General features: G+C 46.5%; 1 protein-coding gene across 1 annotated transcript in view; it reads right to left on the bottom strand.

Moving 5' to 3' along the window:
• Window positions 1-4,850: 4,850 nt before the first annotated feature.
• The window catches only part of JMJD7 (jumonji domain containing 7), a 35,768-nt gene continuing 28,915 nt past the window's right edge, over window positions 4,851-11,703 (bottom strand). The window contains exons 7-8 of the mRNA XM_088471252.1: window positions 6,621-6,780; window positions 4,851-5,391 (exon numbers count right to left, since the gene is read on the bottom strand). Of these exons, the coding sequence (XP_088327378.1) occupies window positions 5,306-5,391; window positions 6,621-6,780 (246 nt within the window). The 3' untranslated portion in view covers window positions 4,851-5,305. The remainder of the gene's footprint in view (window positions 5,392-6,620; window positions 6,781-11,703) is intronic.

Genomic DNA, 11,703 nt, shown 5'->3' with positions numbered 1-11,703 from the left:
GAGTGTGAATGAATGCAGCGCGCGCATGCGCGGCATCCATCCACTGACGGGAGAGGGCTGGGGGAAGCCCAGCCAGTGACGGAGGGCTGGCCTTTACCCCCAGCCTGACGCTATTTGGAGGCGTGCCATGCGGGCACGCCTCCTAATAACGTCACTTAGGGGGCATGGCTTATGGTAATGAGGTCAAGAAGCCACGAGCGATTACAGGGCGCATCGTAACGGGCCGACACAGGGTGCTCAGACCCCTGGAGCCGGCCCTGCCATAAACCATCAATGGTTTCCGGCAGTCAATGTAAACCATTAAAGGCACCACAAATGGGAGTCTTGTCGATGGCCATCCCTAACATGTACAAATCAAGATAGCTAATAAAGTGGAGAAATGGGGTTGACTCTACTCTCGCTGGTATCTTACTTTGAGTGTTCGTCAAATCAGTGGTATATTCAGAAAATAATTGACATTTCTGAAAAGTTTGGAAGTTAAAGCCCATTCTAAAACACTATAATCAACAACTTGGGTATATAGTACGACCCTGTTATCTGTAATGCATCAGTACTGACCACTTTCAAAGACATTTATAGCAGACCTAGGGGGTCATTCAGACACGGTCGCAAGCGCTGAGCGCTCGCAACCGGGTCGATGTTCCCCCACTGGGCATGCGCACGTCAGGCGGCTCCGACGTACGCATGCGCGAGACCCGGCTTAGCGACGGGCGCTCCGTCGCTAGGGGTCTCGCACCAAAGGGGGTGAGCTGCCGATGGTGAGTGACAGCTCTCCCCGTTTGGGAGGCAGGCAGGGGGCATGGCCGGCCAAACGGAGGCGTTCCCGAAGGAACGCTTGCCGTTTGGGGGCGGCCCCACTGACAGCAGTGATGTCCGTGGGGAGCCTCCTGCTCGATCAGAGCAGGAAGCTCCCTGGGGCTTGCGAGTGCTGAGACCCAACCCTTAGGGTCTTGTTGCAAGCACCGATGGTCTTGACCATCACCCTGGTCGGTCGCTAGAGCTGTGGGTGGTAACCCACAGCTTAGCGATCGACCAAGAGGTGACACTACAAGATGCAAGCAGCCGCCCTCATTCAGAGCGACCGCTTGCATCTAACGACCGCCTCTGAATGAGGTCCTCAGAAATGGATACTAGATAAATGGGCAAAATCTATGAACTTGCATTAGTTATCTCATGTGGGAATGTAGTAACAGATTACTACGGTTAAAGAAAACTCTAGCTACCAGTAATAATTAATAAGGTCTAGTCTATGAGGCACACAATACATCCCAGCCCTACACTACTTCTGCCTGCTGCCATTCAGTGTCATAACACAAAAGTGCATGGAAGGTGTGAAAACATCTGAAGAATATCTTGCAGTAACACTAACCATTGCTAAAGTGCTGTACATTGGAGCTCCGCTATTGGTTCTGAGGGAATAGGAATTATTCCTACATAATATTAGGAACAGTGGTGTCATTTTTTTAAAGCAGATGTCTTCATTATCTGAACTTACTACTTAACTACATGAACTATACCTTTCACACTGTTTAGCCCATTAATGGATTGGTGTATTATTATAAAAGCAGATAATCATCATTTAATTATAAAGAGACTGCGAATTTCTGCAGCTCTGGACAGTCAGAAGAGCAACTCATCCAAACAGAACATACGACAGTCGAGTCAGGCATAAGTTAGACGTTAGAGAGGGCCTTTGCTTTTGAGAAACTATAGTCTTGATATGGACAACAAAGCCAGAACAGGAGGATATAGTGAGACGTGGAGTGGATGTGGGACTAAGTGGAAATAGGACATATGGAGGGAGTAGAATCAGATGGCTTTTGAGAGCCCTTTAAAGATTGAAGGTTGGGGGCGAGTCTAGTCATGGAGTTCCAAAACTGGGGAGCGGCACAGGAAATGTCTTGTAGGCAGGAGTGAATAGATCAAACCCAGACCAAGGAGGCTGAGCAGGAGTGATAAGATCAGAGAGAAGGAATAGGTGAGGCTTTGAAGGTGAGCAGTCTGAATTGAATTCTGGAAGTAACGTGGAGCCAGTGTACGTGGCAAAGCAGATATGGAGCAGGAAAACTTGAAGAGCTTTCTTGAAACTAGATTTAGGATGGTTTTTAGGGAGCAAATGATGGGTAAGGGGAAGTTCAGATAGCAGGAGTTTGCAGTAATAGAGGGGTTATAAAATGAGAATGAATGAGGGTTTTGAGAATGTCCTAAGTAATAAAGGGGCTTATTCTGCCAATGTTTTGAAAGGGGAAAACAGTGCAAATGAATGTGGAGTGAAACGTAGGGCAGAATCAAGGATGTGACAGAGTAAACGTGCTTGGAGAACGGGACAGTGTTATGTGGTCAACTGTGAGGTGAGAGACTAACGCAGGGAATTGACATTAGTAAGGGGAAAGATCATAAGTTTCATTTCGGACATGTTGAGTTTTAGGCTACGTTGGTACATCAGAGTGGTGTCCCTCGAGAGGCAGTTGGACACATGGGATAAAAGGAAAGGAGAGATGTCGGGAGGAGCAGTAGATTTGTGAGTCATCTGCTTGGAGGTGGTAGTGGAGGCCAGAGAGTATGTAAGTTCACCAAGAACAGAGATATTCGAGAGACCATAATATAAAGTAGATGTGACTGGTTGAGCATGAGTCTATAGTAGAAATACTGAAGGAGCAATCAAAAAGCTAGGCGGTAACCCAGGAAACAAACGTGTAACAAAGGCAAAGGGAGTGAAGGTTGTCTAGGAGAAGAGAGTGGTCATCTGTAATGAAAGTGGCAGAGAGGTCTAGAAGTATGGGTATGAACAAATGACCTTTCAATGTAGCCATATATAGATAATTGGTCACTTTACTGAGGGCAGTTTAGGTGGAGAGTAAAGGGACAGATACCTGTTTGCAGTGGGTTGAGGCAAAATTGAGTCAAGTGGTTGTAGACAAGCCGCTCAATTAATTTGGATACAAGGGATAAGAGAAATGGGGTGGGAAGCTTTGAGGAGAGATAGGGTAGATAGATGGTTTCTTGAGTACAGGAGAGATGGGTGCATGTTTGATGGCAGATGGAGTGAACAAGTTGAAGAGCTGAGCTATAGTGCAGACAAGCACTGGGAAAGGTGTGGAGGACAGGTTTAGAAGGAAGAGATGAGTGAAGGCCTCAATAATACAAAAGCACTGAAAGTAGGAACGTAAGCATTGAGAGATGAGCTGAAGGGTGCAATCTTTCTTGAGAAGTATCATGGGTAACAGCCAAAGAGCTGCTGTTCTGAAAGTAAATCACATACACAGTACCTACTGTAGGAACAAGAGCACTAACACTAGGTATGCAGTCAACATGTTCACATTCAAAATGTCGACATCACAATGTTAACAGTTATGATGTTGACACTATTGAAGTACTGACATTCTGCAGGGAGCTGAGGGTTAGGACGTGGGTGGGTAGGTTTAGGGGAGTTACTCACCACCCTAACCGCTGCAAGATGAGCCGGAAGTCATCGTGGTGTTACTGCTGGACCTGCCGAATAAGGTAAGTCACCGCTGGGCCACCAGGAACTTTTTTTTCAAACGGTCATCATTGTTGACATGTCAAGCATGTTGACATTACAACAAAGGGCAATCATTCATGTCTATATTTACATACAAGTGAAACACTACCAATATGCGAACGCACTTGGACATAACCTTACCTATGTTTTAAGGACCTGATTCAGCAGCAATCGCAACTGCGATTGCACAAGCAATCGGCCAATTGTTGCGTTCTGCGCATGCATCACAGTGCGCATGCGTGAACACTCCACTGATCACAGTGACTACACAGATGCATCACAGAGTGATTGACAGGAAGTACCGTTTGGAGGTGGTGAAGGGGGGGGGTTGGCGAAACGCAGACATGCCAATGCGTTTGAACGCCGTTGCTGGTTGCAGCTTGGGCTTGCACTGCGTGAGGTTAGCAATTCCTGGGTAAGGTCAGACCTTGTACAAGTGTGTGTGAGGCTGCGATTGTACTCGATGTTACCAATGGTTTTGCAGTTTTGCTAAGTATTACACTTATGGTGGGCGTCCTTATGTTAGGCTGCGTATGACATAGCGATCAAAGTGGATTAGCATTCTAGCACAGTGAGACTGCGTACGTAATCACTATTGCGATCCGTACTGAGGGCCTGATTCAGAACCGCTCGTAAGCGGCCGCTCGTTCGCTCCGAGCGATGTTCGCACATCTGCGCATGCGTATGGGTTTTAGTACGCATGCGCGAACCAGTCAGTGCGGCTGAAAATCGTGTGCTCGCAAAATAGCGAATGCCTGCTAATTTGAGTGACAGGATGAGTTGTTTGTGGGTGGTAACAGGGGAAGGTGCTTGAAAACGGGGAGTGGAGATCTGAACGCAGGCGTGCCAAAAGGTCAAAACGGGCGTTTTAAGGGCGTGCATAATTAACAAAGCAGCGTCATTAACCACGTCACTTGGTTGTCTTTTAGCCAGAACTGTTCGCATGATTGCGGTAGGAAAATGCTACCACATGAATAGCGAGCAGTTCATTCGCCTTTTGATGTACTCGATTAATCTAATAAATAGCGCAGATGACGTATGATGCGAGCGGCCAGGGGGCGTTTTTTACAAAAAAACGTCCGTATGTTTTGTTCGCTCGTTCAGACATAGAGGCGTCAGACCGCAAAGAGCGAACGGTCAATTTAAATAGCCAGCCCCTTTTTCTGGACGAGCGAGCGCAAATAGCGTCCGGCTCTGAATCAGGCCCAGAATCAGGTCCTAAATCCACTCCAGCTAATATAGATAATTGTAACAAAACCCTTACCGCCTACACCACACGATCACCTGTACAAAACTGTTAAAGAGGTCTTAAATCCAAGAATGCATATTTATTTTGGGATGACAGGTATTTTTTTAATTTAAATATTTAAATGTATGAATAATATTACAGAACCTTGCTTTGTAAATGGAGTTTACAGTCTATGTTCTTGCCAATAAAGGATTACCAAATTGCCATTTTAAAAAGGTATACATATTAAAAAGGAAAATTAAACCAGTTCTAAAAGTACATTCAACTACGCTCTTCTGATGTTGATGATGAGGAAGTAGTTCCAGAAGAGAATGCAGATCTAGCGACAGATGGCTGAAATGTGATTTTAAAGTGCTCTGGCATATCATTGTATTTATCTCTGCAGTTGTTATTCCGCACTTTTTGCTTTAAGTGTCCTATTTAGCTTTGTCCCTTACATCAGCATGTGTTTTGCAATGTGTAGTATAGCAGCACTTGGTCGTCTTGCAGTAGACTCATTTTTTATTTCCCATCCAGCTTCATGTTTAGTCCATTCATGAGTTTCCAATTTTAGAGAGAGAATCAAGCAGCTGAAAATAGTGGTATTTGACGTCATAGTCCATATCATACCAGTAATTAACTGCAAAAAAGAGACAACATTTTTTAGCGTGGATTTGTAATATAAACAGTGGCATCACTAGGGGGTGCAGGCCAAGCCAGGTGACACCAAAATAGCTGAGCTGCTCTGCTATTTTGGGGTCACCCCCTCTTATGGTGTCACCAAGCCGACCTGCAGAGCCTGTGGGCTTCCCAGCAGCTCCTGGAGCTCTGGGCGAGCCCCCAGTGTGATGAGGGGGGGGCGTAACCCCTAAACAGCACACATCAGGGGGCGAGAACATGAGGCCACGCCCCCTTTGGCACACGCCAGGATTAAGTGCCGCACCTAAGCATCTGACTATAGATACTTCGTTGGTGGTACTGATGCCTCTATGACCTCTGAAGGAGTATGAGTCCTCAAAATCTATGATGGTCCCCCAGAAGAGATAAATATGACAAAATATAGTGTACACTGTCTATTAATGTAGAATCTAGGTATATGCTTAACCAAGACTTTTCACCTTGCCTCCCAAGTGTTCTCTGAAAACTCACCTCTCCAAGCAATTCCCAATCCGCCTTTATAACCATCCTAATCTATTCCATCCAATTACTACCCTATTACCCAGATACTCAAAACTTCGCCATTTATGCCAAAACAACCCCCTGACCTCCAAACAAACATTGCTATGTGACTGCATCGTATATCACAACTACTGTTAAGCACTTTTTCACACTGCAAACTGACTGGAGCAACATCTGTGGCACTTAACCAAATGTATAAAACTGCTATTTTCATATACATGTTAAGTTTATGAGCAGTGCCCTCTTACCACTTTGTCAGTCTGTTGATACCCAACCTTTCTTTGTTATTGCTTTTGTTCCTAGTTTTAAAGTGCTGTGACGTATGCTGACATAAATAAATGTTACTAAATGGATCTGGAATGCATGCCGAGACCTGGTATTTCTATGAACAACGTTGTCTTAGACAGCAAAGTTTATCCTAGATGATGTTAGAAGGTACTGCATTTGGATTAAACGACATCCGCAAATCTGCATACTGAAAGATTTAGGCAGTTAATCAGTAATATAATTGTTGTAGAAACAAATGAGAGGCGGGTGTTAAGGGCTCACACTGTTAGAAATGTGTGAGGAACATTGCACTCCCATGAAGATTTTTAGACTGGCATCCAAGTAGTTTTAGCTTAGTATATATAATCATTTTCAATATGTAATTAGCACATACAGTATATGTTTTCATACACATTAACTTACCTGCAATGCATCCGTGGGACTGACGTACATGGTGAAACCATAGAGAAGGCAAATACAGCATTTCCCCAGCTCTTACAGTCACATGCAGAGGTTGTGTCTGAGCGTACGCTGGGTACAGATTTAGGTCTGGCTCCAGTGGGTCAACAGGAATCCAAGGCACCTACAAAAAACAACAAAAAAGGAAATGAACAACCAGCTACCCAGAAACACTTCCTAATCATAGATGCTAATAAATAAAACAAGCTACGGAGCTCACGTACACTGCAACGAAGGGGAGTTATCCCACATAATTTAAGTTGTTCTAGACCAGGAGTGTATAATGTGTTGATGCTATCGACTGTTCGATTGTGGGGACTTGGCTATAGATCACTATCCCGTCTGGGATGCCTTCAGACAGTACAGAGTCCAGAAGCTGTCTAATCACGGATGGGTGGTGTCCGGGAAATGCACAGCAAAGCGGGATGCAGTGCCGGTGACACACTGGCAGTGACGTCACTGGCACTGCGAAACAGTCCTCTCTGCTGCTCCACCTGCCCGCTTCCTAACGGCATGAGTGGTGACTGAAGTGATTGATGAAGGTAGGTAAGACTTGAGGGGGTCTGTGAGGCTAGCATACTAAAGGAGGCTCAGAGCCTGGCATAATAAGGGCATGGCAGGGGGTATGATCGGGCTCTGACTGGTAAACATGTGACACTGACAAGGGCACTATGTGGCATTTTCTGTGCCGTATGGAGGCACTATCTGGCATTTTCTGTGCTGTATGGAGGCACTATGTGGCATTTTCTGTGCTGTATGGAGGCACGATCTGGCATTTTCTGTGCTGTATGGAGGCACTATGTGGCATTTTCTGTGCCGTATGGAGGCACTATGGCATTTTCTGTGACATAGATGCACTATGTGACATTTTCTGTGGCGTATGGAGGCACTATGTGGCATTTTCTGTGACATGGATGCACTATGTGACATTTTCTGTGGCATATGGAGGCACTATGTGGCATTTTCTGTGCCGTATGGAGGCACTATGTGGCATATTCTGTGCCGTATGGAGGCACTATGTGGCATTTTCTGTGACATGGATGCACTATGTGACATTTTCTGTGGCATATGGAGGCACTATGTGGCATTTTCTGTGACATGGATGCACTATGTGGCATATGGAGGCACGATGTGGGATTTTGTGTGACATATGGAGGCACTATGGCATTTTCTGCGATACATGGAGGCACTATGTGACATTTTCTGCGACATGGAGCACTATGGCATTTTCTGCGACATGGAGGCACTATGTGGCATTTTCTGTGACATGGAGGCACTATGTGGCATTTTCTGTGACATATGGAGACATTATGTGGCATTTTCTGTGACATGGAGCTCTATGGCATTTTCTGTGACATGGAGGCACTATGTGGCATTTTCTGTGACATGGAGGCACTATGTGGCATTTTCTGTGGAATATGGATACATGATGTGGCAATTTCTGTGACATATGGAAACACTATGTGGCGAGACACTATGTGGCATTTTTATGCAACAAATAACCAATTTTGTTTCAAATTATGAATGGTGGTGGGAAGGTGGGGTATATCACGGTTAGTTTTGACTTGTGAAAGTAGATCACAACCTATTAGAAAGTTGGATATGCCCATCTTAGATATTAGATCAGCCAATTTCCCTTTCCTGCAGTGCTCCTGAGCTTCAGTGCTTTCTTTACATGCTCACTGAAGTATAAAAGCATAGATATTCCATTACTCATGAACTTTATCATCATCAGCAGCAATGATGGCTTAGCAAGTAAATAAACATCTCAACAAGGTGGAGTTCAATTCATAACTTCCCACGCAGCAAACAGTCTCCCTCCTGTCTGCCTAGGAGACCACATGTAGCTGCCAGGTCTCAGATAAACCCAATTATAGGAATACATATAAAACATAAGATCTCGGCCATACACTTGTCAAGGAAAACTATTTTATAAAATGGAAGCAGATGTATCTCATAATGTCTTTCTTCTATAATCACATACTGCAGCTTTCCATTACTAGCCTTCATAAAATAAAATGAAAATCTTCATATTCTGTAATTTCAGTTTAAAGCTTTTATATAACAATATTAATTCTATGTCACTGTGGTCCCTTTGCAGCTGCAGTGATGACATTTCAGTATAGCCTGGTGGGAGCACCAGCCAAACCATTTCTAAGGGGTAATTTATTAAAGCGTATAAAAAGTGGTGGTGTTGGCCATAGCCACCAATCCTAGAAAATGATAGACATAATCCGATTGGTTGCTATGGACAACACCACCATGTGTTTGTTTTAGAAGCATTAGTAAATCTACCTCTAAGTCTAAGGAGTAAAGTTACTAAAGTGAATTTTTAGAAGTGAGTTTTAGAAGAGATGTTGCCCATAGCAACTAATCAGATTCTACTTAACATTTAACTAGCACCTTCTAGAAGATAATAGCTATAATCTTATTGGTTGCTATGGGCAACATCTCTTCTAAAACTCACTTCTAAAAAACAAGAGATATGGTAAGAACTTACCTTTGTTATCTCTGTTTCTACGAAGTCCATAGGGTCCACAGGGTTGACCTTGGGGTATAAGCTGGATCTGGATCCACGGGCACCATGCAGTTAAAGCTTTCACTGCTCCCAGGATGCACTTGGGTCCGTCCTCCTCTATACCCCGCCCCCGAGCCACAGGCACCTCAGTTGGTAAGCAGCCAAGGCCGGAGGAGGAGACTAAACAGAGAGAAGGAAGACTGGAACACACAAGAAACCATACTCACAGAAATGGGAGACGGAAAACCGGTGACCAGCCACAAAGCCCATTAGAAGCCAGGTGCGTCAGGGCGGGCGCCCTGTGGACTCTATGGACTTCGTAGAAACAGAGATAACAAAGGTAAGTTCTTACCATATCTCTTGTTTTCTACTTCAGGGTCCATAGGGGGTCCACAGGGTTGACCTTGGGGATGTCCCAAAGCAGTTCAACTAAGGGCGGGGACGCTCCTGAGCAGAAAGGAGAATCCTGCGCCCTAAGGATGCATCCTGAGAGGCAAAGGTGTCAAACGCATAAAACCTCAAAAATGTCTGAATAGAAGACCAAGTGGCTGCCTTGCACAGCTGAGCAGCGGAGGCACCTCGTCTAGCAGCCCAAGAAGGACCCACAGACCGAGTGGAATGAGCCTTAACAGAGGCCGGAACAGGTAAACGTTCCTGTATATAAGCCTCCATAATAACAGAACAAAGCCAACGGGCTAATATTTGTTTGTTGGCAGGCCAACCCCTCTTATGAAAACCAAAGAGGACAAACAAGGAATGGGACTTTCTTACAGAAGCAGTCCGATCAACATAAACTCTGAGAGCACGGACAACGTCCAACGAAGCCTCACCAGCCGTAAGATCAGGAGATTGAAAAGCTGGTACCACAAGTTCCTGATTGATGTGGAACTTAGAGACTACTTTAGGCAAAAACTCAGGACGAGTACGCAGCACTGCCCTGTCCTGGTGAAAAATTAGGAAGGGGGGACTACAGGAAAGTGCCCCCAACTCGGATACCCTCCTGGCTGAAGCAATAGCCAGGAGAAAACACAGTTTTCAGTGTTAACCTCTTGAGGTCAACGGACTCAAGAGGCTCAAAGGGAGGTCCCTGCAGGACCAGACGAACCACCGCCAAGTCCCATGGAGCCACTGGAGGCACAAAGGGAGGCTGAATCCTAAGCACACCTTGGAAAAAGGTGTGAACATCAGGCAGGGTAGCAATCCGTTGTTGGAACCAAACAGACAGAGCCGATACGTGAACCTTCAGGGAAGCAAGACGTAAGCCCAGGTCAAGACCTGACTGTAGAAATGCCAAAATCCTAGAAACCCTGAACACCTGAGGATCAAAGTTTCTGGACTCACAACACTGAAAGTAAGTGTGCAGAGGCCGGCTTGCGTGCCCTCAGCATGGTACCGATGACAGAAGTTGAAAAACCCCTGGACCTTAAGACGGCTGTCTCAAGAGCCACGCCGTCAAAGACAGCCGACCCAGATCCGGGTAAAGGCAGGGCCCCTGAGACAGCAGGTCCCGACGCTGAGGCAGAAGGAACGGAACGTCTACAGACAAGCTTCTAAGATCGGAGTACCAAGGATGTCTGGGCCACGCTGGAGCCACCAGCAGAAACGAGCCCCCGTCCTGTTTGATTTTTCTGAGTACCCGAGGTAGCAGGGAGATCGGAGGGAACAGGTACGCTAGGTGAAACGTCCATTTCACCGACAGTGCGTCCACTAGGCTTGCGCCTGCATCTCGTCCTTGAGCCGTACACAGGCAACTTGCAGTTGTGACGGGAGGCCATCAGGTCCAACTCCGGCAGTCCCCATTTGTCCACGAGAAGTTGAAACACGTCTGGGTGAAGCGACCATTCCCCGGGATGCACGTCGTGACGGCTGAGGAAGTCTGCCTCCCAGTTGAGGACTCCCGGGATGAAGACTGCCGAGATTGCCGGAAGGTGGCACTCCGCCCAAGCCAGGATCTGAGACACCTCCGACATCGCAGCTCGACTGCGAGTCCCTCCCTGGTGATTTATGTACGCTACCGTGGTAGCGTTGTCCGATTGCACCTGAACTGCTCTTCTGTGAACGGTGCCTGACGACAGTAGAGCACGGTACACCGCCCGCAGCTCTAGAACGTTTATGGGAAGGGCGGCTTCCTCCGCCGACCAACGGCCCTGAAGAGACAACGAGCCGGTCACTGAACCTCAACCCCGGAGACTGGCATCTGTTGTAAGCAGAACCCAGTCCGGGATCCAAAAGGGGCGACCCTGGACGAGATGAGCTGACTGAAGCCACCACGCCAGCGACCAGCGCACTTCCGGGGACAAAACCAGCATCTGGGATCGGATCCGGTGAGGTAACCCGTTCCACTCCGAAAGAATCTGCCCCTGCAGGGGCCTGGAATGGAACTGGGCAAATTCCACCATGTCGAATGCCGACACCATGGACCCCAGGACTCTCATTGCAGAATGGAACGACACTCTGCCACTGCTCAGGCAACTGTGTATCCTCAGTTGTAGGGAGGACACCTTTTCCGGAGTCAAGAAAATCCTTTGC

Source organism: Taudactylus pleione, unplaced genomic scaffold (assembly GCF_031769625.1).
Source record: "Taudactylus pleione unplaced genomic scaffold, aTauple2 ptg000113l, whole genome shotgun sequence".
NCBI classification, from domain to species: domain Eukaryota; kingdom Metazoa; phylum Chordata; class Amphibia; order Anura; family Myobatrachidae; genus Taudactylus; species Taudactylus pleione.
Note: the sequence above shows the minus strand (reverse complement) of the source record. Positions and strands in the feature narration are given on the sequence as shown.